Source organism: Penicillium cosmopolitanum (assembly GCF_028827165.1).
Source record: "Penicillium cosmopolitanum strain IBT 29677 chromosome Unknown utg000004l:1.0-4361866.0:1.0-4365735.0, whole genome shotgun sequence".
In the NCBI taxonomy this organism is placed as follows: domain Eukaryota; kingdom Fungi; phylum Ascomycota; class Eurotiomycetes; order Eurotiales; family Aspergillaceae; genus Penicillium; species Penicillium cosmopolitanum.
The window spans coordinates 3011516-3038493 of record NW_026622674.1 but is presented as its reverse complement, the minus strand read 5'-3'; the positions used below and the strand labels follow the sequence as shown (position 1 = coordinate 3038493).

Sequence of the window (26978 nt, the reverse complement as noted above, 5' to 3'; positions counted from 1 at the left end):
CAGTGGGATTTGCTCGATTTGATCCATTTGTCTCAGCACCATAGATAATCTTGTAACGTGAGCAACCTGATCATATTTCAAGGGTAACATGTGAAAGCACTAATTACCTCGTAGAAGCGAAAAAGCCTAACAGCCGCCAAAAGTCCGTCTCCAGTAGCCCTTTGCGGGTCCTGCACTGCCTTGCGCATTTCCTGCAGCGCCATGCGGTGAGCCTCGACGCCTTTGAACTTCAATTGACTATCATTATCCCTCGTTGCCAGCATTGACAGGCCATGTGCGAGCGTTATGAAGCGCAGGGTTTTCTCAGAGCGGCATAGTACATTATGGTATTTTAGCCAACCTGCAGCGGATATATATGAGGCATCCCGCGACAAGAGGCGGCCGTTTGGGAGAAAGGCAGCCAGATAAAGGCCTACATAACGGTCCTCTCTGGTAACTCTCATGAGGGAGTCATTTAAGGTAATGGTAGGTGGGCCGCTTGTGCGAGTGCGTATAACGCTAGGAGTTTTGCGATCCTCGCCGTATGTTGAGTTGATCCACACTGAATGGTGTCGACCGTAGCCTTCGCACACCAGTCCAGCCTCAACGCATTGGCCACAAAATGGTGTATTTTTGTCGCACTGTTTGAGGCCCAGGGGTGTCAGAATGAGCTTATATGAGGGAGAAACCCGAGGCCGACGGCTTGCTTCGAGGTTCAACGTACGCCTTTCTTTCTCCTGCGACAAGTTGCGCATCCACCAGATCTGCCTGGAACTCCCACCATCCCGATCCGAGTGAAGGGGTCAAAGAGAGTAGGGGAAATATTAAAAACTTGCGCGCAAAGTTACCTGTTTTGGAAGAAGTAGCAGTGGGGATCGTTGGATCCGCAGTCAGCCCTATATCACGCAGGTTTGTATGGAGGTTATTCAATTTAAAGGGCGAGGTAGTAGTCCTCTAGGGAGATCTCAGAGATATCATTTAAGTGAATGAAGCAATTTCTGAAAAGCAAATAAGATATATATGGGGGACACCAGGGGGGCGATGTTCTGCTCTGACGTTGATCAGCAACGATCAGCATCGCCGACTCGCTAGGCGACGAATTGGATCCGAGCACCAAGCACCGACGAGAGTGGCACTTTGCAGTTTCCTTGCAGTTTCAGCTGCCTGCTCGGGGACAAATCCAGTGGAGAAGGCACTTGGGCGGGTTTTGATTGGCCATCTCGTGAAGCCGACGTTAGCCCAGCGTTAGGGCAGCCTTAGCCTACGCTGAGCCTGCAAACACGATTTGGCCCCATTTCCCCAGAAGTGCAAGAACTGCGAGAGCCGTGAGAAGCATGTTCTGTATCTGTACACCCTCAACTCAGCTGCGATGACCGGGCCCCACAATCTCGCAGCAATTTTGCGATGGTCCTGTTACCGTCGTGCTCCGCGTGCTCCAGGGCTGTACGGCACGCGTTGTCCATGGCATCAACATTGGCCCCAGCCTCCACCAATCTCCTCACCGTCGTGACTGCGCCGCCTAAAGTGGCACAGTGGATTGCTGTATGCCCGCACGCATTTCTCATCTCAGTTTCGGCCCACCTCCGCTCCAGCATGAGTCCGACGACCTCATCACAGTCCAAGAAAGCTGCGACGAAGAATAGGTGACCTTGGCCCCAGCACGAACTCTGAAATGCGATGTCAGCGCCGAGCTCGACAAGTGCTGCAAATGCCTCGGCTGCGTCTTCCCCTAGAGCGGCAACGAGATAAGGACGGTCTTCGTTCTCGGCATTAGGATCCATTCCCCAACGCACTAGTTCGCGCACTGTGTTCGCATTGTTTGCTTCAGTAGCACAGTGCAGCGCATTGCCGTACCAGTTACGCAGGTACGGATCCGCTCCGTGGGCCAACAAGCTTCGAGTCGTCAGCAAATGACCGCCGGCAGCAGCATGGATGATCGGTGTAGAGCCCATCTGCGTCAATTCGTTCACGCCGTAGGCACCGCTGCCAATCAGAGTATTGAGCGCTCGCTCAAGTCCGTGTCGTGAGGCATGATGAAGCGCCGAGAAGCTGCGACACTCGCCTTTATCCCAATATTTACTGTTGCGCGGCATCGAGTACTGGCGCACCTGGTTTGAAATGGCCGTAGCCGCGGGGGAAGAGAAGAAGGTGAACAGCGTGGTCCAAACTTCCGGGTCGCCTTCGGTCTGCCGTGTGAATCGTCCCCAATACATAGCGGCCCAGGGAAGAAATGGAAACACTTTCATTCTAGACTCAATCTCGAACGAGGTCGACCAAGGTCCATCCTGAAAATCCTCGAAGACGAGATAGCGGAGGCAAGTCACCGCAATTATGGCTTCTGCTCGTGGAAAGAAATTCCCTGAGTGGTCTCGCAAGTACTCTTGGATTGCATAATGAGAAAGCCGTATACGACCTTCTCCATCCACAGTCGCTAGTCCTTGGCAACATTCGAGAATTGTCTTTGTTGTTGGACGATACTTGACGTTAACAACGGTTTGTGCGCTACGGATAGCCAAAGCATCACTGAGTTCGGCTTCTGACATTGCTCGAGTGGTGTGACAAAGCCACATAAGCGCATCCATGCCGACCCGACTGCGACTTTTGGGTAGTCGTTGGATGCGCGAAATGGTATCCGCGAATGCATCGTTAAGACTCCCTGACAGGTCCGCTATCTTGTCTTCCATTTCACCTAGTGTAGGCTCCTTTAGAATAGTACGGAGCTGTAGAACGGGGAGCAGAAACCTAGTTTGTAAGGCATTTGTTATTAGGTCACATATGGGACAGGCTGGATGGATAGAGTGGCCCTGCTTGGAAAACAGGAAATACGTACATCCCTTCTGCTCCACGCACTAGTTTCCGGACCAATCCCCTCACGAATTCTTGATCCGCAATATCATAAATTCCTCCTTGGTCGAGCTCCTGGTAGAGGTGTGTTTTGAGATCTTCCCTGTTTGCCTCGATCGGTAGGTTAGGGTAGTCCTGGAATATATCTACCGTGTCCCGAATATGAGGTCGACTCGTAACCAGCAAACGAAATTGGCGATTCCCAGCTAGATTCTGTATGCTTTGGAGGAAAGATCTCCGGTGTTCCGATTCATCAAGTCCATCAAACACTAAGTATGCACACTTCACTTCGCAAGCCAGATCAGTGAGGAATCTTTCACACTCGTGGAGCGGCATTTGGGTCCGGCGGTCGCTCTTCTCAAATAGCTCTGTCACGGCACTCGGGACATTCGGCAATTGGTCGAGAAGCTGTCGCAGGATAGAACAAAGAACTTCTGGCGTCTTTTGAGTAGATTGATCTTGGTGGTCGAAATAGAAGTATGCGACCGGTGAATCTTTGCTGGCATTCGAGTCGAGAAGTTGATCGATTATTATCGAACTGAAACATCAGCAAGTAATCCCAAATTAGCACTAGGGAGCATTACGCAATATTTGTCTTGCCCGAGCCTTGGATTCCGGGCAAACGAGAATATTCGACGCAGAGTTATCATCTCGCCACTGTATAAACTCTTTTCTCTTCATGATCCAAAGACCGGTCTCTTGTGTCCTCGATGCCTGGATCAGCTGGTGTTTCTGATAGTATTTCGAGGTCGATATCCAATTCAAAATACTCTTTCTAGCCTCTTGCTCAACCTTTACTTCATCAGTGAGCCTCTGGTCTTTCAGGATCTCAATTATCTGAAGTGTGCCCATTTGCAGTGTCTGTGTCGCCTTGAAGCTCTCCAGCTGCTGACCCATTAACTTCAAGACATCCTCCGATGTCTGCGATAAAACACGGCAACCATCGATGGATAACGCGAATTGCATCCAGTTGGTGAAATTCCGCAAGTCTTGTATAGCCTTTTGGTATTCCTTCTGAGTAAAGGGCCACAGTAGACGATTCACTCTCCCCTTCGCTTCTTGTTTGAGTGTTTTGCAAAGCGACTGCAGCTTTGCCTCGCAGGCGGCAGAGCATGTCAGGAGAACGGAATTCTCATCGAAGCGAACCGATCGTTCTGTAAAGGTGTTGCTCTTTAGAAGGGAATAGAGGTTTTTGACGTTAGCTTGCAGAACCTCAAGTTCGTTGATCAGTGCCGCAATTGACTTTCTTGCTGACCTGACGGTGTCGATGTACTCCTTGGCGGTGCTGATAGCACTGGAAATCAGAGGTAGGATTTCCCCAAGGCCAACGGCTAGAGAAATAGGATCCATTTCCAATGGCTCAGTCGCTTGAAAAAAAGAGGGAATGCACGTAAAGGCGGCTGGCAGAGGGGTACAATACTCTAGAAAGCTGGGGGTGGGGAGAAGGAGAGGTCGGTGCGGCAGGCAGCGCCAAGTGCGGCACAGCCCCATCATACAGGTTCTAGTTACTACGTAGTACATTCCTCGCTAGTATACGAGGCAGTCTTTCTAGTCCAATTAATTCGCAGACTAAGGCGTTTTGTGGTAAAATAAGCGGAGCCTCAGAACATTCACCAGCGAACCAGAGAGGACTTGGCAAATTGGCTAGTACATTTCCGTCTCAACCTACTCCGAGCTGCGAAGAACCTCGTATTTCCCAAGACAGCTTTGGAGATATTAGCAACTTTTCCAAATACGAACCCCTGTATAACCACTTTGCTCCAGGCTATTAAGTAAAGGAGAATTTACATATTGAAACCCAAGGACACTCCTAGTACAGTGTGATCCCAGCCGGCTACGGAGAGATACAAGAGATACGAAAGCGGGATCAGCAAAAACAACGATAGACGTTCATACTCCTGCATTGATACATGCGATATAGCAAAGCCCTCGGGTCTGACGTCTTTCTAGATGGGCCGAAATTCTAGAGATATGGCAGACCCCAAAGCCCTCAAGGTTTCGAGCCTCAGCAACCTAAATACAGTGACACCTGCTCCTTCTTATTGAAGGATTTTGGATTGAAGTCGGATATTGGACAGAGATTTGAAGGAACAGAAAGTTTTTCGAGGGACGTAAACACCTTTGAAGGAGACTATGGCGGTAACCAGTGACCGCATATCACCCAAATTTGGTAGCCGCGCCATATCTGGTAGAGCATATCCGCATCCTAATAAAGCCACATTTCTATTAGTGCAGATTTGGTCTAGTAGCTGTTTTAAGGTTTTTGAGACCCCTTCTCTTGTGAGCAACTTGGAAGGTTTACCATGGCATGGCTCTGGTTAGATAATCCCATTCTATCAGAACCCCTTTGAGAACCAAGATACTTCAACATGTTCTGCGAAAAATCTTAAATGGGTACTAAGGCCGCAGCAAAGAAGAGAAAAATCCATCACGGACGCGGAAGTTTTTGACCTCGACATTCAACGTCCTCTCTACATATGGAAGGAGCGCTGCCTCTACACACGGCAGGTACGATCGTTGAGACCCCTAACATGGTCACCCCTAACATGAGTCCGGCTTGATTATGCCAACTACACTTAACACTTCCTCTACTGATCTGATTTCCCAATGGCTACTACCTCAGTAGGTACCTCTGTCGCCATCTCGGTAGATACTCCAATAGATACCACGACTGATATCTTGGCAGGTACTGCACCGCATACTTGCATATATAAATTGGTCGCTCAATCGCTCAATTCGAGCCCTGGTGCCCATTTAAACCGAGAATCTGTTCCTGAGTATAAAGTGTACGTAGTCCCGGAAGTATACAGATTGATAAGACCCGCATTACCCGTGCCAATGGAAATTGCCAGTGCTGACCCACATCTGTGGAATGTGAGGTTCGTCAGCCACACAAAGCCCCACTTGCCGCAGCCGCGATCTAAGATGTTCTCAACATCTCCATTGCCCATTTACTATTCTGGGAATGGCTCTAAATACAGATAATAAATAACATGACTTACATCCACTCGAAGAGAGCTTATTTCTTCTCTCGTGGCTAGGCTTCTTCATTCTTGACGCAAAAATCAACGTTTTTCGTTCGGACATCTAGAACTTCGCGATGAACCTCTTCCATTAATTTCTATGCTCAGAACTAGAAAATGCATTGGAAAACTATTTTCAAAAGCGGTATTCTCAATCGGGCTCTACATCTTTTCGAAGGAGATATAGCATTTGTGCTCCTGCTTAAAGTTAATTCGAGGCAACTATACTCCATCAGAAACCCTTGAACATACCGCAACTTTACTATGCGTGGCATCGGAGAGGACCTCAAATCGACTGGTTGCACCCGGGGAGATGCCCTGAAAACTTGGTTTCAACGATGTCGAGTATTTCCTGTATAGATCTGTTGCCAAGGTTGTCATCTCGGCCATCGCAAGACTATTTGTACACCGACCATTAGATTCCGCGACCAAATCTCCCACAATTCCATGTCTACTTACTGCATGCCAATACACATTCTTGCTCCGCTTGAGAAAGACCAAAACCATCTATTCAGCTCAACAACATCTTCCTCCTCGCCCAACCATCGATCCGGGTTAAATGATGTCGGATTTTCGAACACTTGAGCATTGCGATGAATAGAAAACGGCGACATGCTCACGGTGGTGCGAGCCGGGATGGCATACCCATCAATTGTTGAGTCGGCAGGAAAGCTCCGAGGCTCCGAGGCTGGTAAAGGCGCATAAAGTCGCAGTGTCTCTTTAATAACAGCGTCAAGATACCGCAACTTGTCGCATGTTTCGACAGAAGCAATTCCATCCTTGTTAAACAAGTCTGCGGGCATCGATCGAATCTCTTCCTGGAGTTTCCGCTGGAACTTCAGATTCTCGGGTCGCGAAATGGCCCAAATCATGAACATCAAAGAATCAGATGTCGTATCAATACCGGCAAGCAGATGGTCCGCGCATTCTGAAGCAATTTCCATATCGTCGAGGCCATTATTCTTCTGACTCTCATGGCTTTGCCACAAATTGCCAAGTATTGTATATTGCTGCGCTTCTTTGCTATCGTTCGAGGACTCTTTAAATCGGTACCAAGCATCCAAGGCGTGAACACGAATCCCTGTGTATGTTGTCGGTTTGCTCATTGGATATAGTTTCCGTAGAAACGGTTCCAACACACCAGTAGTGGAATAGAGCCACTTCGTGAAGGATGGCAAATGCACAACAAACCACGACAGTTTTTGGCGGTCGGGGTCCAATATGTCATTTAGCAAGTCACGGTTTGCCCCTTTCAAACACTTCGTCCTGCCGAAGTTTCCATAAACAAAATCCGTGATTGAATCCAATGAAAAATAATGCAGACTCGAAAAGAGTTCCTCTGCACTTTCGGGATCCTTCTCAATCAGACTTAGATAGTCCAGGACTTTCTCTTGAATCATATTCGAGGATCGTTTGGTGATTGCCGATTTGGAGTATGCATGAGCAAGTAGCCTTTTCCGTTGGGAGTGTTCTCGGACCGATGCAAAAGTGAAGAGATTCTTTTTGGTGTATACGTCGAACATGCTATAAAATGAAGTTCTTTCAAATCCACTGCCAGCACCATATATAGTCCTTAACGCCGAAAGGCTGTTAAACGCGACCTCATTCGGACCGATCCGCACAGCGGGATCGTATCTTTCGTGAAGCTCGCAGATGCGGCGGGTGCGTGTTCCTTTCCAATCATCGAGTGCGAGTCTCCACTTCGTGAGTGCGTATATTTTCGGTCCTGGAATTCGAGCAAGAGGTCCATTCAAAAGAGGAGAGATGATCGAGTGAAGGAAAAAGATAACCGCGACTCCGATCACTCCGGTAGCTAAGGGTGTTGATATCATGGCTACTAGATGTAGATGGGCGTTCAGTAGCAATGCCCAACAATCGTCTAAATAAAATTGAGTCACTTCTCGAACAACATTATTTGCGAAACAATCCATCTCTTACTTTATATCTTGTGCTTCTTTCTCCCTTCGCTCCCTTCGCTTCCGCCTGCCATAGTCGGGTAGCCCGATGATACGCACCTGCAAGGAAAAGAGGGGCCGTACAGTTCTCATTTGCAAATATATGGATGGTATCTGGCTTATCGATGTTCTCAACAAACCAAGTCTCGAAGTGGGGTGATCTATGCCAGTTGAAGGTATATTAATGCGGGGTACAGAGGAAACAGACGTATCATCTTTCGTATTCTTTCGGATCAGCCGATGTGCCCAGGATCCCATGTCTCGGCTTCCTTCAATTTGGCCGATTCCAAGACCCTCTATGCGGATAGGATAAGAAAAAGCAGGAATTGACAAAAGGAATCAGCAAAGTGTGAGGGCTCGCATTTCTATGAGCCTCTTGCAAATTGTGGTCATCTTCGCTTTATTCTGATGATTGCTAGCGCCGCTTCACATGGTTGATAGAATATCTCTTCAGCCTGAGCCCTCCTCCGGTGATCCTGGAAGAACCTTTTATGCAAAGATCGAGCTTCTTAAATGCACTGTCCATGGGCTGCTCTCATACGGCCCTCTAACACCGAGAAGTAGTAGACCAGCACCATTACTAGCAGACCTCCATTTACCCGAAAGCTTCGCGATGTTGGTCTGATATACGCCATGCTTCTTCCAAATCTCTTGGCAACTCAACGACCTATCCTCGTTTAGGATAAGCTTTTGTGTAAGCTGAACTGGCTAACTACTAGTATAGTATAGTACAGTCTTGCTATACACAGGGCCGTAGTAGGCTACCCGGGCGGCCTCTTTCCTAACTACTAACTACTACTAGTATTAGTATACATTGGCCGCCAGGGCCAGAATGTATACCACCCGAAGAATACGGTATTCCATCTCAAAATTAACCCGACGAGAATTTCGATAGCTACTAGTATTGACCTCAGTGGCTTGAATTTTCCCTCCCTGGTATTCTACTTTGCTATGTCTTTCCCGCGCGGCGGAAGGGGAAGCCGTTGGACGTCATTGGGCGTCTCCACCACAATCGCGCAAGTCAACTCTTCTCCGGGGAAAATCCATTATCATCCCCATCTCCATCTCCAACTACATCTCCACTCCCTTGCACTGCATCACTTGGGCCTTGGGGAAGCCTTTTATCCACCGACTTGAATTTCTACTACTACTCCATTACACCTGCCCTACCACTGGACACCCCTGTGTCTGGCCGTTCCCCTTACTGTGCGAATCCCGAGGATGCCGCCTCCCAACTCGGCATCGGTATGCCTCCTGATTTGATTTCCAAAGGTTCCCCTTGAAGAAGCTCATCTAACCCAAACTCCCACTAGCACGGAACTCCTGATCTGACGCCTACTGCCCCGACATCCCACCCCGAGTCTGAGTCCTCTTCCCAAAGAGGATCGTCATCGCGATCGTCCCACACGGATTCCCCGGTCCCTACCGACGACGATAACATTCATGACGAGAATGTAAACTTCCTCCGCTCGCGCTCCCTCCTCTACAGTCCATACCACCCACCTGAAACCTCCGTCAGTCGATCTCGTCGCCGTCGAGATCCAACATCCCACCCTCGGCCAGTAGACGAAACGGATCGCATGGACGTGGACGACCCCGACCACAACAGCAACTTGCGCCTGTCAGTCGAGATCAACCGTCGCATCCCCATCGTCCGCCGTCAGCGAGAAGATATTACCAATACCAACATGCCGAACTACGAAACACACCGGTCAGATCCTCGCTCGCTCTATGGTTGGGCTCCAGGCTCCGACGATGAAGAAGATCCACGACATGGCGAAGAGTCCGATGATGACCAGATCCAACCATTCCTCCACGCGATCTCGGACCGCGCCGCATCATCTAGCCGTCCCCGAAGACACGAATCAACCGGTCGCACCCCACCTATCAGACCCGGAGACGATCATGGCGAAGGGAGCAGCCGACTAAGAACCCCGCCACTTGCGACGATGGAGGCTTTGCTACAGTCAGCCAGACGACAACCAAGGCTGTCGCGAACTCGGACACTGGAGAATTATTTGCTGGACAGATATGCAAACCGGTCTCACGAAGACTCCGATGAGACCGACCGTGCAGCCGCCTCGTCCTCAACCTCCTCATCACGAGCCTACCGATACCGACCTTCCAACCGTGGCGACAATACCAGGCCGCTTACACATACCGATCTGCGTGCTCGCGCATCTGCGCATCGGCAACTTCACTCGGCAGCCCCAGCGACACACTACTGAAGAATACAATCACCTACCTGGATCGTCTGCGATATTCAAGCTCGTTCGAGGAGAGCATTAGCTCCGCTGCTGCCACAGGATTTCTCTTCGAGAACTTCCATTGGAAAGACAGCGACTTCATCTTGGAGACAAACACAATCGCTCCACCGGCTACATGCTCTTGGCTCCGACCTGGTGTTGTTTTCTCGGGTTGCCAGCGCGCGGCGAATACAGGCTCCATACTTTCGCAACGATTGTCAAATACTCGGGCCCCTGGCGACCCGGTCATTGTCAACGGTGGCGACGAGCCTCGGATCAACGTGTATACCACCAATGGACGGCGATACCTTGCAAATAACCGGGAAGAGAACTGGCCTGTCAAGGTCACAATCCACAACATCAACCACACGGAGATGACTCTGTCCGGCACCATGGAGGCATACAACATTCCCGACAAAACTTCGCCTACTCATGATGCACACATTGTCACTTTCCTAGAAGGTGAAATCATAGATTTCAACCAACATACACTAGAAACGAAGAACTTCAAGGCGGATGCCGATATCGACAGCACGTATTGGCGAGAACTGCAGCCGTTCAAGGACCTCACGGATTCCGAAATCGCTAAGAACTTGGTGAGCAGGAAGTGGATCACCGAGCAATTGGCTAAGGGGTGGATCCTGATGCGATGGAAAGGTGAGCCGAAGCCCTCTTCCACTCCCCCACCAGATACTACATGACGAAATATACTAATCTTCCGAGCAGAGCGGTGCTTCATCACCCCCACCGACTCGCGTCAAGGCCTCACTATTTCCGGTTTTTACTACATCTCTCTTCGCCGAGAGGATGGACAGATTGAAGGGTTGTATTATGACCCTGGCAGCTCCCCATATCAACAACTGTCTCTAAAACCAGAGACTCCGAAAATGGTTCGTCCATCGTATACCTTCCGCTAGATGAGCTTCCCCCAGACATTGGGTCTGCTCGTCTCTGCCTTCCAATTCCAGCGGCGAGAAAAGCCGTTCCATCGGCGGCGGGATTTACAATTGCGCCTCAATTCGGTGGTGAACATATTCGCACTATGGCATTTCACATGACGATTGGTTCTTTGCATAGCTGGGTGGCGTTGCATATTTTTGTTTTTTTTCTGGGCATCTTATTCGGCCTCTCCGGGTCGACTGTTGTACATTTTGGGTGGGTATTCTACTTTCTTCCAGGGACATTTGTTTACGTCAAGCCGCTTCTGTCTTATCTATGAAAAAGCATGATTTGATTTGATTTCATTATTTCCGTGTCCACAGCAAATATCCACTTCCCCAGAGTAGCCCCATATTCTCCTCACCTTTTGCTGCGCCATTTGTTTCTCTCGCTTGTAGTTACTGTTGCAGACCAGTCTAATTCCCAATCTTCACGTAATGAGAACCACTTCCTCCCCCGTTTCCCCATTTCCCCAATCTCCCAACCCAGTCCCTTCAATCCGGGGATGCGGGGTGTTCTCCAGGGGCTTCTTCACTCCACAACCAAACTCTCTCAAAAGGCAGAAGTAGTCTTAGTCGCGCGTTGCCGATCTCAGCCACGCGATAAGCGACCACATCATCCGCGTGGACCTACCCGATCCTACGATGACCTCGGATCGTATCGTGCAGTGTTACATGACCCTGTCGATCACCAGGCTTCACGCCTTACTCTTTTCGTCATACCCTCCTGCAGTATGAGGGCCGTTGAGCACATCAAGGGAGCAAGGTCTCGCAGGACTATTTATTGATCTTGTGTCCGCGGCCTTCGAAGCTGACATTGCCAATTACTCCCCGCTTGACTCATCCAAGCGCAATGCAGCTTCACCATCTTCCTTTCTTGGCAGCCTTGGCTGGTTGGTCGATCCAGCCAGCTTTGGGTGTGCCGCATTCTCCAAGGGATCAAGAACAGGCACAGTGCAAGAAAACCACTGTGGCGATTCTGTAAGACACGCGCGAATTGGCTTTAGCTGAGATGATGCTGTCTCCTGACTGACATTGACACTGACACTATTTCGTAGGGGTGGTGGAATTGCCGGTATTTCGGCTGCTGTAAGATTCGCTTATTAACTATTTTTGAGCATTGCGGATGGTTTTACTGACTAGTAATAGCAAGCTTTAACCAATGCCTCGGTTCACGACTTTGCGATTATCGAGTATCGTGACACCATCGGTGGTCGTGCATGGCACAACCCCTTTGGCAAAGGCCCGGATGGGAAGCCATATACTATCGAGATGGGTGCAAACTGGGTACGCATCTCGAGTGAATTAATTAGGTTATTGCCAGCTAACAAGTTGGCAAATAGGTTCAAGGACTTGGGAACCCCGGTGGCCCGCAAAATCCTATCTGGACTCTGGTATGTCTAGGTCTAAGTTCACCCTCCTGCTCATCTGAGACTAATGTTGTGACTTGAACAGGCCCAGAAATATAACCTCAAGACTCACTACTCAAACTATGATAATATCTCGACCTACAATGAGCATGGTTACTCTGATTACAGCAAGCTTCTCGATGACTATGATAATGCATATGAGATCGCCAATCAAAAGGCAGGAGAAATCCTGACTCAAAACCTGCAAGATCAAACTGCCCAGTCCGGTATGGCTTTGGCTGGTTGGAACCCCAAGAAGCATGATATGGAGGCCCAGGCTGTCGACTGGTGGAAATGGGGTACGTTCAGCCTCTACTTTGACACATAGTGGTCGTCAGTCAGTCCAATGCCGGTGCTAATCAATACATTCCAGATTTCGAGGACAACTTCACCCCATTGGAAAGCTCTCTGGTCTACGGCTGCGCAGGAGACAATCTCACCTCTAACGTCTTCAGCGACCACGACAACTTTGTCACTGATCAACGTGGTTTCAACACGATCATCAAGGGAATGGCCTCCGATTTCCTGAAAGGAGACAACGACCCCCGCCTTCACCTGAATACCGAAATCACCGATATCGAATACCACAAGGACGGCGTCACCATCCACAACAAGGATGGCAGCTGCATCACAGCCGCATACGCAATCTGCACCTTCTCCCTGGGAGTCTTGCAAAGCGACGCCGTAAAGTTCACCCCGTCCCTACCGGAGTGGAAGCAAACCGCGATCCAGAAATTCACTATGGGAACCTACACCAAGATATTCATGCAGTTCAACGAGACCTTCTGGCCCACGGACACCCAATACTTCCTCTACGCAGACCCGGTCATGCGCGGCTGGTACCCGGTCTTCCAATCGCTCTCGATGCCCGAGTTCCTACCAGGATCAAACATCCTCTTCGTAACCGTCACCAACGAACTAGCCTGGCGCGCAGAACGACAATCCAACGAACAAACCCAAAGCGAAATAATGGCCGTTCTCCGCAAAATGTGGCCCGAAAAGACCATCCCCGAACCAACCTCCTTCCTCTACCCACGCTGGAGTCAAGAGCCCTGGTCCCGCGGTAGTTACTCGAACTGGCCCCCGTCGACAACGCTGGAAATGCACCAGAACCTGCGCGCCAATGCGGATCGTCTCTGGTTTGCGGGTGAAGCTACCAGTCCCACTTACTTTGGCTTTTTGCATGGTGCTTGGTTTGAGGGCCGGGATGCGGGGAGGAATATTGCGGCTGTTATGAAGGGTCATTGTGTTCATCCTGAGTCGAAGAAGTTGAAGGAGTGTGGTCAGCGTCGCCATTATGAGACGCTTCATGGTACTTCGCCTTTGGCGGATTATAGTGCTGTTAATGGGTGGACGGCGAATAGCTTTTATGATAGCAATACTGATTAGTTAGATGGTGTGTACATAGTCCGTGGATAGATTTAGTGATATATTAAGATTTGAGATGTTGATGGGTCGTTTCGATCAAGGTTGAGAATATGAGCAGCTGTAGATGAATGTGCAAAGTCATCAACCGGGGACACGAGTGGTTTCATGTTCTTTTGGACTCTAATCATCACGGTAGATGAACGTTGGTAACTCATAACAGTTGGACTTGCTCATGTCGACAATCTCATGTTCAACTCGACGAGTGTTTCGAATTTAAATTATCTTACTGTGCCCAGTGGCCGAGCTACGGACAATGTATCCGTCTTCATTCCGCACGGATGGAAGTGTTACCAAATTGGTAACCAGGAACAAGGACAAAATAAGGTCATAGGATTTCATTAAAAATTGATTCATTCATCTAAACAGTATGTGACGCCCTCTTCCCGACAACACCCTATGGCTTCCCGGGAGGGGGAAACACCAAAGCGTAGAGAGTGTTTAGGAAAGAGAAGCGTCTTCACTCTCCAGGGCCGGGAACGGAAAGAATTCCACGAAGGCCGAAGCATTTCGGAAATCTTTCAGCAAGCCACAATGTGGAGCCCCAATTTGATTTACATCGTAATGTAAACTGTAGATGGAGAAGAAAAAGGAAAAGAGAAAGGGAGAAGTTGCCGGGCCGAATTTATTGCTCAGAGAATTCCCGCGCTAGTGGGGTTCACCGCTCCTTTATCCGGACGGGCTGGCGGGCAGAAAATGAGTCTACCAAGTAGACACATAGGCACGGAGTAGAACTTGAATTTCAGATATATCATAAAATTGATCGGTGCGAAAGAATATGCACTTAAGAGTAGATAGCATTTAAGTTTTTTTTTCTACCTGGAATGAAGAAAAGGGCCACCATTCGTAATAATTAGGGCTGGTCAATGATCGAAATTCTAGATCTAGCTATTCCTCTGACAATTTCCAAGGTTCATACATCTAGAATCTACATATCGACCTAGCTCACACACTTTGGTTAATTCAAACTATTCTCTGGTCGGGCCGATAATTTGCAGCCTTCTCGGATATTACAGCCGGAAAAGATTCATACTAGCCGGAGGATGCCCCACGGTCTCGTCTAAAGCCTAGCTCAGTACTAGTAGATCCATACTAGGGTCCCTTGCATATATATGCTTAACTTGAATCAGACTCGGATACTAATAAATTCGAATTTCCCTCAATTCAAGCTCTAGGTGAACTCCAAGTAGAATATTCACCACCCCCTTAACAAATGGAAGTAACTAGACTCCGGGGTCGGGGCCCACTCCGAGACCCTGGATTTGCGGGGGCCGTGACAGTCGGAGCCGGGCCACTTGCTTCGGCAATCCGTGTGGGCATCGACATTTCCGGAGCAACTCCGAGTGAAACTCCAGATTTTGTGCCCCTCGTCAAGCTTCTGTCTGTTTTTCTTTTCTCAATTCAAACTCCGTTTGTCCGGTCTTGAGAATCTACATCGCTACGCATCTTTCTACAAGCATTCCAACACAATGGTCAAGATCAAGACCATTGAATACTTCCGAGTCTTGCCTCGATGGCTATTTGTCAAAGTCACCGACGAGGAGGGACAGTATGGCTGGGGCGAGAGTACTCTCGAAGGCCACACCGAAGCTGTGGAGGGTACCCTCAACGCCTTGTGCAAGCGCTTCGTGGGTTATGAGGCGGAGTAAGTCTAAACCACTACATCCTTTCGCAAAATACAACAACACTAATTAATATCTCTTCTTTCAGTGATATCGAACATATTTGGCAGATGGCGTGGCGTCTGGGATTCTACCGCGGCGGCCCTGTTTTCATGTCCGCAATCTCCGGAATCGACATTGCCCTCTGGGACCTGAAGGGCCGCCGACTTGGCGTTCCCGTCTACCAGCTACTCGGGGGAAAGGTTCGCAACAAGCTGTCTGTTTATGCCTGGATTGGTGGTGATCGTCCCTCGGACGTGACGGCTGCGGGAAAAGCTCGCCTTGCACAGGGCTTCAAGGCAATCAAGATGAACGCCACCGAGGATGTAAATTGGCTTGATTCACCTAGTGTTTTGGACTCCAGTGTTGAGCGTCTCAAGGCTATCAAAGCTATTGGTTTAGACGCGGCTCTGGATTTCCATGGCCGTCTCCACAAGCCCATGGCTAAGCAGCTAGCCAAGGCGCTGGAGCCACATCATCCTCTTTTCTTGGAAGAGCCCCTTCTCTCAGAACACCCAGAGGCAATTAAGCAGTTGTCGGATCAGGTGTCTTGTCCAATTGCTCTTGGAGAGCGACTCTTCAGTCGGTGGGATGTTAAGCGATTCTTGGAGGACGGCAGTGTCGATATTCTCCAGCCGGATATTAGCCATTGTGGTGGTATTTCTGAGATCCGACGTATCGCTTCTATGGCGGAGACTTATGATGTTGCGATTGCGCCTCATTGTCCTTTGGGGCCGATTGCGCTGGCTGCTTGTATGCAGGTTGATCTTTCGATTCCAAATTTCGTTATCCAGGAGATGAGTGTCGGTATTCACTATAACACAGAGGCTGGCGAGTACGATATCTCGAGCTACGTGAAGGATCCCAAGGTTTTTGATGTGAAAGATGGCTACGTCGATGCGTTGACCGCACCGGGTATTGGGATTGAGATTGATGAGGAGGTCGTGCGAAAGGTGGCCCAGAATACGGAGCCCTGGCAGCCTAAGGAGTTCTTTGGACCAGATGGATCTATTCGGGAGTGGTAGAAATCGGGATCTGCCAGTGCATTATAACTTGAAGGTGGAAACTGCATAGGAGCGAGATAGAAGGGATTGAGTCCGAGTTGTTGGAGTTGTATACTGCATTTCCCTGATTTTGAGAGCGACAAATATCAATTTGGGCTGTACAAAGTTCTCGGATTGAAAATGATCTAAATATAATCTAGCTCTAGATAATTTCTAAATATCAAGACATATTCTAAACCATTTCTTACTTACACAAAACACTTCACGACTGCCGCGCGGCATTACAGTCATCTGCCAACTGTACGCATTGGAGGATCATATTCCAAAACGCATCAAGATCAACACCTCTGGGAATGGCAACTCCGGATCCATTAGCAGGCGTTGCGATGGATCGCCCCAGCTGGCCAGTCACAGACACATCTTTGCTATGCTCGCCATCAGTGACGATCTTAATGTTGAATCGCTCACCTCCTTTATCATCAAACTTGAGCACCTGGTCAGGGTGACTCGAGGCAAATGCAGGGTTCAGGTTCGACAGAATAAAGGCAACGGCGAGGGGGTCGTGGAGCGGAGGCCCCGTGGCCAAACCAAAGATCTTTTCATACGTTGAGGCAAAAAATAGAAGTAGATCATGAAATATCTTTCGAATGACGGTCGGGGTCTTCGAATCACTAGATCCATGCAAAATGCGCGTCTGCACTTCTTGTGAGGCCAGAACCTGGTGTGTCAAGTCCAGGCTGGCAATTGAGGTCTTCGGGGCAACGATAGGGTTGCTGAAAATGGATTCAGCAGACTCAGGGTCGCACTGTATGTGTTAGTATATGGTGATGGCTGCCTGTAGATAATGCTGTAAACGAATGAACTCACGTATATATTGAACTCGGCCCATAGGGTCACATTTCCGATACGAGACTTTTCTCCGGGCAGTCTACTCATGGGGGCATCTGTGAATCCCTCACCAATAGCGCCACCCATAATACTTAGACCTTGGATATGCTCCGCCACTTCGGGAAATGTTGCGAACAGCAAAGCCACGTTGGTCAGAGTTCCCGTTGCAACAACCCACGGAGTACCTTTGGGTTGGGCAAGAAGCGCATTTCGCATGGCCAGAATTGGATTTTGGTCGAGGATTGGTGGCTGCGATGGCTTTGGCAAGAGATCTGTACCATCGAGACCAGAGTCGCCTGTTGACAAGGATTGATCAGCATCATGATACCTTCCAAGGTTTGTATATATAGAGACCATTGGACTCCATGGCTTGTACAGGGTAGCGCTAGTACTACTAGAAATTCTTATAAAAAGAAACGAATCTGTCTTACCGTGAATATCAGGGGCATGTAGGGCAGGTCGAGAAAATGGCTTGCGGCATCCAGGATAGACGGGGATCTCCGGCCGTCCAATTGCTTCTAATATACTTCCAGCATTGTAGGTGGTATTTTCCAGCGAGGCATTTCCATGGATGGTAGTGATGCCTAGAAGATTCAATGAAGGGTGGTGCGCAGCAAGCAATATGGCGAAGGCATCCTATGTCATTCAGTCAAGATACACGTATCAAGAAGCATGAAGTGTTTACATCGTGTCCTTTCATGAGTCAGTCTCTGGTCATAGTCATCTGGGATACAACGAAGATAGAATAATACCTACCAGGATCACAGTCCAGCCACACTGGAGTGGGCATATCTGTGCCAGAATTGATTGTCATAGTGAATGTCCGAATGACTTTAAAGAGTAGAGAAAATATCCCCGCTGGGCTGTTACATCGTCAAAGCGGCGCATGAAGGTACCCTAAGTCAGAGGCCCCCCGCACTGCGATAAGCCTCTTATCTTTCCGGCCCTAAGCCCTAACGTCCCAATCGGGCAGCTAGTTCAACTTCGCGGTGACAACAACTTCGACACGTCGGTGCTTTCCAGAAGGGTTGACGCCCTTGCACGTTGTGTTCTCATCTGAAAGGAACTGGTTCCAAGAGAGACACGGGGTCTTGAAATGATATGGCAGACTCTTCGCGCCTTGGTCTACAGCCAGTTTCCCATCTTAAGGCTGGTCCGACCACCTCCAGCTCCAGATCGACTGCGCTGCCTTTAGCTAGCCAACCACCCCTCGCACGACCTTCATCTAGACTGCGAACACAAAAGCCCTCTGCTAGAGAGGACCCGGTTGATGCCACCAGCGAGAAGGCTACTCTTGCCTTGATTCGACGCGTGCTATGTCCGCAGACGAGCAACCACGGCGCATCCTCTCCACCGCCTCCAGAAGACCTACTACCTCCCCTCACGAGCTCCAATGACGTTGACCGTCAGCTATACGCCTTAATCGCTATTATAATAAGAGAGTTCCTGTACTCATGGTACTCCAAGATCACCCCTGACCAGGCACTTGTCAATGAGGTCCTACAGGTCGTGGCACATTGTACCCGTGCCCTGGAACAGAGAATACGCCAGATCGATGTCGCACAGCTGGTTTTGGACGACATCCCGGTGTTAGTGGAAGCACATATACTTTGTGAGACACCTATTTCTTGAATATCCTGGGATATTTCTATTCTGGTGGTCTCTACCACTGCTGTTGCATGACTTGGGTGAACGCAAATGCTAACCTGTGGAATGATATCTAGCTTACAGACAGGCAAGGCAACAGTCGCATCTTTCGGGGCTTTCAACGTCACATCGTGCTCTTTACCATCAACTGAACCCTCATCCTGGTCTGTTTCCAGTCCCGGATCCGACAGACCCAGATACCATAGGCGAGCAAAACGAGAATGAAGCTATCTATCGGCGGCTCTTAGCCAACGGCACGCTAGCAGTACTACTGCCTACAGAAGATCTCGAGAATAGCAGTCTCCGCACCCTAGTGAGCGATGTGATAGCCGATCTGATACTGGGAAAGGAGGTTGCTGGTCGTATCTGCGAAGGAAGGTTCCTCTGGGAAACGACAACCAAATTGCTCACTGTAGCTCAGAACCGGCGGACCGGACAGGATTCTGGTTCATCGGGGAAAACTACCAGTAGTCGGCTGGAGCAGTTTGGACTACTCCATGAGGACTCGGGAGAGTCCCAACCTCCCACCCAGTCGCCAATTACGGCCTGGATATGGCACACCCTCCAGGGCATATACCTTGGTTACGTTGCCTTGCGTTTCATTGTGACGGGACTCTTCCGCGTCGCATCCTCTCCAGGACCGGGAGCCTCGCACGGAGCCAGTGTTTCATTTCCCACTGAAACGCCAGAGACCCAGAAGGAGGGGATCGAGTCGTCGTCAGACGGCGTCGCGTGTAAGCGCCCAGTTCTCGACTACCGATTGTCGTCCATGGCATCACAGCTACTTGGCATTTCCGAAAGAATGCCATGGCTGACCGGATTATTCGCACTCGTCCGACACCTCATTCTCGCGGGCCCGGGTAAGCTCGGTGACACAGATAGTGTCCTTGACAGGTACGTCTATATCTCATTTCTATTATATTTGTATAAGCCCGGAGTATTTGTCTTGCCCTTGTGTACGCCCCTTATGGCTCGGGCCTCCCGAGACCGCATGAACTCAGGACGGTGGAGCAACGGTGCGATCTCCGAACTGCGATCTACGAGAGTCAAGTGTCACCCTGTGCGAGTCATGGTGGGATAGCGAAGCGTCTTGCTCGCATACTGCATCGATCACTTGATCTGATTACCGTTGTTACGAATTGGTACGGTCACCTTACGGTGTGTCTGACTGGCGGTACCGTCGTTACGGTCATACAAAACCGGCGAATCCGAGATCAGATTGGTTGCCTCGACTTGGTCCGAGCGAAGGCGATTTGGGAACAGGGATCCTCTTCTCTCCTGCGTCTCATTTTTTTTGCTCTCGGTGTGATAGCGCCGGGGCCCGGCCCTTTCCGTGCCGCGTTCCCTTTGTTCCCTATTTTTCGTCATGTCGCGAAGGCTGGGGGTGTGGAGGATGGGAAGTGGATTGATGATGGGAGTCACTCTCTGGAACGGCCAAGCCAGCATCTCTTTTTCTCGACACCCGATTTGACCTCTACTCAGCCATGCCGCTAAGAGGGAAATGAAATGCAGCCCACTCGAAAAAGCATGGGAAAACAGAGTTTTCTGCCTGCCGAACCACGTTCAACTTCTGAGCATAGCAGAGGAGGAGGGGAATCGAAATCGCGCATGAGCAGAAATCGTCTGATGCCGATCCCCTGCGGCGATGGATGGGTTGGTCCATCCCTCTTTGGGCACATGCATGAAGAAAGACTTCTTGGCCGAAGCTAGTGATTTTCCCGTCAGGCATCCAATGAGCGAAATTCGTCGCGGATGGGGTTTCGAATCTGCATTGCGACCGAGGTTGGCGCATATGCCCGCCCTGTGCGCCAGGTACGGCTTGCTGGGATGTCTATCCGTCTCCGGAGAGCATCTACTTCTGCTCCTGCGTCTGCGTCTGCATCTGAGAGGGGAGCTGCGAAAGAAACAGGGGAAAGAGGGGACGAGCAGCAACGCCCGCCTCACTTTTACCACTCATTAAGGGCCCTGGTTCGTGGAGGTTTGACACCCCTGTTGCAGCAGGATTGGCCCAAGCTCCTCGTCTTCCACACCGGGGCCGATCGGGCTCCGCCTCCCCCACTTCGCAATCGCCCTAAAATGGCGGGAAGGATGAAGCTCTTCCTCGCAGTGGGCAAACAAAACGGGAAAAAACACACCCCGACCGCATGACGCTACCTCAACGTTGCCGGTACTCCACCGTCGCGAGGGATTTTCATTTCTATTTGGAATTTGATTTTGGTTCTGCTTGCTCGCTACTCGGCTCTCCCGATGTCATATGTAATATTTGTGTTTTTTTTTAAGAGATCGTTCACTGACTCCACAGATTTCTCCGAGAAACCATTGAGGAGCACGTCCTGACCCCCACTTTGTTGCCCAACCTTCTCCTCGCAACAAGGACGGCCCTCTTCCCAGCCAATGCCCGGCCGCAATCTCTGGGTGTGCCCTTTGTGAATATTGAAGCGCCCGCTCCGACTCCGCAGGCGTCCGTGCAGTCTTCGGCGGGAGGCAAAGCCCTTGCGACCCCAAAATCCTCCTCCTCTGTGCCCATCCTAGAAATAGGAAAGGGCACTGCGACTACCCAAGTTGATCACGAAAGTAACAGCAATAATGATAGCAACAGCAACACTGTCAGCGGTGGTGGCACTCACGCGCCACGAACATCATCCCCAGGGCCGGCAATAGCAATTACCCCGACAGCATCTCTCTCGGCAGTCGACACGACCAAAGCTTCTGCCAGCGGGACGCCAATAACGGGATCGGAGAAAAAGCAAGACCTGGCACGCCCTAATTCGGAGATCGCCGCTATCAAGCGGCGATGTGCAGCTAGTCTCCTCGCCGTGATCCCGCGCAGCGTCGCACGAACCTTTTTCGCCGCTCCGACTTCCTCTAGCAGTGATCGTTCCTGCAGCGCCGCCAGTGGTAGTTTGTCCTCCCTCACCACCATCAGACCGTCCCCACCCACATCACGAGATGAGGAGAAATGTGGGGTCCCGCCCCGATCGTTTCAGGGAGCCAAGTCAACGTCACAGTTGCCCGAGTCGACCTCCACGTCTTCAGGCTCGAGGATGAGTGGTGGCAAGACTGGGATTGAGCGTCTGCATGTCGACGAACGAGATGGCGAACAAGATAGTGTTGATTTGGAAGAGTTGTATCTTCTGGAGACTATCGAGGATGATCTGTTGGATCTTTTCGCCGACGAGTACTGTAACAAACATTTGATCTATTCGATCATCGAGACGGTCTTGTCCAAGGTTCTGCCGGAAATGACGGAACGCAGTGTTCTGGATCTCATGGAGGATCGGGGGGTGACCCCCATTCCTGGCGGGTTCTAGATTCGACCCGTAACTACATTTTGAGGGTTCCTGCATTACGCGGAACCTTGTGAATACACTTTAATGAAGGGCGAACTAATCTAATATCTACCCAAACTCTTTTTGGGCACTAGCAAGTTTGCTGCTATTACCTAGTATGAGATGGGCACGCGTTCAGCCGTAGAGAAACAAGTAGCACTGGATTCAGGGGCTGGGGGTATCGTGTAATACTAGGACTAAATATATGAAGCCATGAACACAATCCCGGTGAACACTCAATGTTCTGCCGACAAAATGTGATGGAGGAAAAATGCAAAGAGAGAGGTAGGATGATGGAGGAGAAAATGAGCAGAGTAGGTAAACAACCTTGGAAAGACAGGATTAATCTGACAGTGGATGACCGGCTGGACTCGTAGAAGATCCCAGCAAATTATGTTCTTTCCGCGCGAGCGGCTCAGTTTAAAGAGAATTGTAAGATAGAGTCCGAAGGAAATGATATGAAAAGGAATAAAAGAGTGTAAGAAAAGTGGTATGTCAAAGGTAAAGTAGAAGGAATATAGTAATAAAAACAACGTCAATCGAGGTGGGTATGGATGTGGGTATGAGTGGGCCAGAGTGAAGGAAAGACTGTAAAACAAAAACAGCGAGAAGCATGGGAACGAAGACCAGAAAGAAATAGAAAACCGAACAAGATAAAAGGTCAAACTCCGTCATGGTCCCTGCTGGTACCAATCCGATGAGATGGAACTCGATCTCCTCTGGTTACAAATCCAAGAATAACCATAAATAATCCAGGTCACCATGAAGTTGCTCGACCGGGGAGCGGAACGTGTTATGCGTAAAGAGAAGAGAAAATAGTTGCAGCGCCGAATCGAATCCAAACCCCATTTCAAAGCATGCGAGGTTGCCCTCTGGTATGTGTATATCTGTTTGTTGACAAGTTTTGTTCCTTTCACCAACGCGAGTCGGCAGAGAAAGAAAGGGTCTGTTGGGTTCGTACAGTTGAGAATGCAAAAATGAAATGCGGCAGAGAAAAAAACAGTGAATAGAAAGCGTGATAGAGTCGTCGAGCTGGAGTAAATGAAGAACAAGCCGCCAGAATAGAATAAATAGCAAGATGGATGGGGGAATCACAGAAGCCAAAAAATGCATGTGGTAAAGAGAGAATAGAAACGTGGGAGGTTTGAAGGAAGGGCGGGGAAGTCGGATGGAGTTGATGAGGAGCAGGAAAATGGGTTGAAAGATAGCACGCATCAAGCGAGATTGTGGATACTCCGCTTCTTGGTGAGGCGAGGAGAATCTTCATGTTCGTCGATTCTGGTCAGTCCACCAATGAGGGGGTTGTGCTGAGTCTTAGCCAGCTCAAGACGCTCCATGAGCTTGCCGATAGTGACATATTCCTGTGCCTGAAGACCGGCTGGTTGATGCTGGAAATAATTCATAACAAGTTCCAAGGCTTGTCGCGCTTCATCTTGGGTTGGCGAGCCAGGTGCGCTGATTGGTGATACGACAGTAGACTTGGGGGGTTGGCAGCGAGGATGGGGGCTGCATCGACTTGGTCTTGATCTCTGGGTTGCTGCGGTTGCGCTTGACTATCTTGCTAGGATTGACACCCTTAACGGTGGCCTGGCCTTCTTCGTCTCCTAGCTCCAATGGTGATTCGAGAATAGCCACCGAAAGCTGTTGCTGGGAGTCGGATTTGGTGCATTTGTGGTCCATGGATTCGTCTGCTGTCAACAGGGTTGGATCGATGGGGGCGAGGGGAAATGTCTGGCTGCGTGGTCGGGACTGGATCCCGGTCGACGATAGAAGGCGGGACTGGCTTGTTGGAGTAAAAGGGCTGTCGGAAACCAATGTCGAGGATGGGCTGGTCATTCCTGTAGAGGTTGTGTCCAATGAGGTGGTACTTTGGGAGTGGCCATGTTGATAGCCACCAGACAGCTCAGGCAATCCGTCGATCGGCTCCTGTTTCACGCCATCCAGGCTATGGGTTGGCGACAGGGGCGATCCAAACCCGATTGCAGACAACGGAGAATGACCGGTAGGACTGTTAAGGGGGGACTCGCTCGTTGAGTCGGTATTGATACGAATCGGACTGTTGGAGCCGCTGCGGGCTCCCTTTCGAGCCTTCGCACCCATCAGGCTGTTCTTTTGCTTGAATTTATCCAGCCAGGCTTTGGTGATCACCCTTTCCTTGCCTTCTGGACATCCACAAGTGACGGCGAAGAAGTGGGCTTTTTCTTTGATCATTTCGTCGTTTAAAGAGAACCCCTGGCGCTGGTAGTTCCTGGCCCAGTTGGATAGGGCTTTCTCAATATCAGGGATTCTACCCTTTGGCTCGCTTGATAGGTGAGCGATGACCATCATCGAGGCTGAGATACTTTTCCTTCTGCCGCAAGACCTTAGATACAGTACTATATTAGAAAATAATCTGTTAGCAGCTAGTCGTGCGAACTAGAAAGATCTGATCATGCGACCAGCATTCGATTTACCTTCTCTCTACACCAAACATTGCTGCGCACGATACAGTTAGCCCTAGCTCCATTTTCATAGACTCAACTGAACGAATCAGGAAATGACAATCTTACCTCCAATATCAGTTTGTTTGGCGGTTTTGTTTTGCTCGTGATATATGCACATTCGGCGACGATCATCGTCGGTGAGGGTCTTGCGCGGCGTTGTACTACTCGTTGAGGACTTGCGACCCGGAGGCGCGGGAGCCGAGGGGGAAACAGAAGTTGGAGCCGGGACCGGAGGTAAGCCGTTTTCTTGGAAAGGTGTCGGCGGAGTCATCATGCTGGGCCAGTGATGCGAGGGCAAGGGTAGCGGCAGCGAAGCATAAGGTGGCGGTATTGACATGCCGTACGCATCAACACCCATCATTGTCGAGTGGCCATAGTCAAAGCCACTGTATTCGGGCATCGGCGGTGAGTGTTGAGGGGAAGTGAAAGTGCCCAGTTCCACCCATGGCGAATGTGTAAATTCGCGGTCTGGGGCATGGTGGGATTCCGTCTCCATGGCAGTTGGATCTTCCATGGCGATGATATGTTAATTTGGGGGAGGTGTTTCCTATGGCCCCAGAGCTGATAGGCTCAGTTTGGGACAAAGAGACAATGAATACTCCTAGGAGGAAAGAGAAACAATCCGCTCTCCCCGGGGTTGGAAACAATGCGACAATCTAGAGGTGAGACAATGAGGGACTATGCATGTTCCACACCACACGACCAAGAGTTGTATAGATTTATCGGCAGCGGTGTGTGATAGATTTTCCCGATTGTAAACGGTTCCCACAAGCGAGAGAGGGGGTATTCGTTTAGCAAAGCGGAGCTAGCGAGAAACTATCCCAGATGCCAGAGGAGAGGAGTCAGGCTGTACCTAATGGTATACAGATATGCAAGAGGTAAAGAAGGGGAGAAGGTGCGAAATGCGGGTAAGGCAATGCACGGAGTTAAAAGGAAATCAGGGCTACTAAGAGCGCAGATCCTAAAAATTGCGTGGATTGACAGAACGAGTTGAATCTCGATTGCAACTGGCACGAGAAGGGGACACTCCGGAGAAAAGTGATAACCTTCTTGCGCCGAGAGGAATCCAGCCGATCCCAAGTGTGATTGGTCACGGTGCAAAGAAAAGGCTGGTCCAAATGGGACTTAGAAATCTTTTATTTTATTTTATTTTTATTTTTATTTTCCAAAAATTATATTATCCAAGCAAGATTTTTTTTCGAAAAAAGCCACCCCTGTCAAACGAAGGAAGAAACGGCGCCTGGTTGGTCCAGAGTGAGATATATTGCCTGCGCAGGGGTTGCATCTCCTCAGGTCCGTTCGGCCCAATCGGTAGGCCCGTTTGTGTATTACATGGAAAGGTATTGTCAAGGAACAGAAAGTCTGTTCTCTACTCTACATAGAGAGTAAACGCGGGAAGTGCCAGTGTTTCTTTGAGGGATATTCTGCCCTAAGGTGTGGCCGGTATATTTCTTATTTTATAATTTCTTTTTTTCTTCTTCTTTTTGCTGGCTTCGCTTGATCTTGATTCCTTTCCCAACCCCCTCGCTTTCCGAACTCGGCCGGGATTTGCTTGGGTATGGAGTATATTGCTATGACATGCTTGATACCCAATCTATGATTTTATGGAATACGAATTTTTCCCTCGTATCTACTTGTAATAGATAGGACCCTCTCTACGTTGCGAGGTTCCAAGGAACCAGCTGGGGCCGGGCCTCCTGGAGGCGTCGTGTATTCGACCTTTCCTCGAGGTCTACAAAATTGGTTGACCTGCCTCACGGTCAATCTATCACCATGACTGGCCGTTGTCGGTGGAGGAAGCCTCGTTTCACGAAATTGCACTTCGAGGCTATGGGGCTAATCGGACCATCGGAGCAACAGTAGATCATCCGCGGGGAGCAGACGAGGTTCCCTCGACGGGCAGATATCCGTGATGATTTGCTGGGGGCCGGGAAGCGGATCGATAAACCGCTGAACCTAAAGGCCGCATGACATCCGCTGCATACATAGCGCAGGCTAGGACGATCAGTGTGGACCAAGTGTGGGTGTGGACAAGGCGATTGCGGCGGTGCCAACTATCGTTTCATCCCGCCCACTTTTCGGAAGGAGCTCAACGGTTGTAGAGGAAGTGGTCCAAGAGTCATGTCATGACCTCGATGGAGCGAATA

General features: G+C 49.9%; 9 protein-coding genes across 9 annotated transcripts; 4 read left to right on the top strand and 5 right to left on the bottom strand.

Annotated features, from left to right (window-relative positions):
* Positions 1–77: 77 nt before the first annotated feature.
* Positions 78–734, bottom strand: N7509_002530 (uncharacterized protein; the record flags this gene model as incomplete). Its single annotated transcript, XM_056627167.1, has 1 exon — positions 78–734. The coding sequence occupies one exon, from the start codon at positions 732–734 to the stop codon at positions 78–80; it is 657 nt and encodes a 218-aa protein (XP_056492962.1).
* A 600-nt stretch (positions 735–1334) lies between these two features.
* On the bottom strand, positions 1335–4173 carry N7509_002529 (ankyrin repeat domain-containing protein; the record flags this gene model as incomplete). The annotated part of the gene is made up of 3 exons (XM_056627166.1): positions 1335–2721; positions 2810–3361; positions 3395–4173. The coding sequence occupies 3 exons, from the start codon at positions 4171–4173 to the stop codon at positions 1335–1337; spliced, it is 2718 nt and encodes a 905-aa protein (XP_056492961.1).
* Positions 4174–6008: 1835 nt separating this feature from the next.
* Positions 6009–7678, bottom strand: N7509_002528 (cytochrome P450; the record flags this gene model as incomplete). Its single annotated transcript, XM_056627165.1, has 3 exons — positions 6009–6068; positions 6099–6243; positions 6306–7678. 3 exons carry the CDS (start codon positions 7676–7678, stop codon positions 6009–6011), a joined length of 1578 nt encoding a protein of 525 aa, XP_056492960.1.
* A 1344-nt stretch (positions 7679–9022) lies between these two features.
* N7509_002527 (GID4/VID24 family protein) lies at positions 9023–10964 on the top strand (the record flags this gene model as incomplete). The annotated part of the gene is made up of 4 exons (XM_056627164.1): positions 9023–9046; positions 9115–9767; positions 9878–10704; positions 10774–10964. The coding sequence occupies 4 exons, from the start codon at positions 9023–9025 to the stop codon at positions 10962–10964; spliced, it is 1695 nt and encodes a 564-aa protein (XP_056492959.1).
* Positions 10965–11838: 874 nt separating this feature from the next.
* On the top strand, positions 11839–13783 carry N7509_002526 (uncharacterized protein; the record flags this gene model as incomplete). The annotated part of the gene is made up of 6 exons (XM_056627163.1): positions 11839–11966; positions 12044–12074; positions 12135–12272; positions 12329–12379; positions 12441–12693; positions 12768–13783. The coding sequence occupies 6 exons, from the start codon at positions 11839–11841 to the stop codon at positions 13781–13783; spliced, it is 1617 nt and encodes a 538-aa protein (XP_056492958.1).
* A 1505-nt stretch (positions 13784–15288) lies between these two features.
* On the top strand, positions 15289–16505 carry N7509_002525 (mandelate racemase/muconate lactonizing enzyme family protein; the record flags this gene model as incomplete). Its single annotated transcript, XM_056627162.1, has 2 exons — positions 15289–15464; positions 15530–16505. The coding sequence occupies 2 exons, from the start codon at positions 15289–15291 to the stop codon at positions 16503–16505; spliced, it is 1152 nt and encodes a 383-aa protein (XP_056492957.1).
* Positions 16506–16746: 241 nt separating this feature from the next.
* N7509_002524 (uridine-cytidine N-ribohydrolase) lies at positions 16747–18186 on the bottom strand (the record flags this gene model as incomplete). The annotated part of the gene is made up of 5 exons (XM_056627161.1): positions 16747–17289; positions 17352–17668; positions 17804–18008; positions 18058–18065; positions 18129–18186. 5 exons carry the CDS (start codon positions 18184–18186, stop codon positions 16747–16749), a joined length of 1131 nt encoding a protein of 376 aa, XP_056492956.1.
* Positions 18187–18473: 287 nt separating this feature from the next.
* Positions 18474–22330, top strand: N7509_002523 (PXA domain-containing protein; the record flags this gene model as incomplete). Its single annotated transcript, XM_056627160.1, has 3 exons — positions 18474–18984; positions 19097–19913; positions 21322–22330. The coding sequence occupies 3 exons, from the start codon at positions 18474–18476 to the stop codon at positions 22328–22330; spliced, it is 2337 nt and encodes a 778-aa protein (XP_056492955.1).
* A 1232-nt stretch (positions 22331–23562) lies between these two features.
* On the bottom strand, positions 23563–25345 carry N7509_002522 (DNA-binding domain-containing protein; the record flags this gene model as incomplete). The annotated part of the gene is made up of 3 exons (XM_056627159.1): positions 23563–23803; positions 23865–24723; positions 24898–25345. 3 exons carry the CDS (start codon positions 25343–25345, stop codon positions 23563–23565), a joined length of 1548 nt encoding a protein of 515 aa, XP_056492954.1.
* Positions 25346–26978: the final 1633 nt, after the last annotated feature.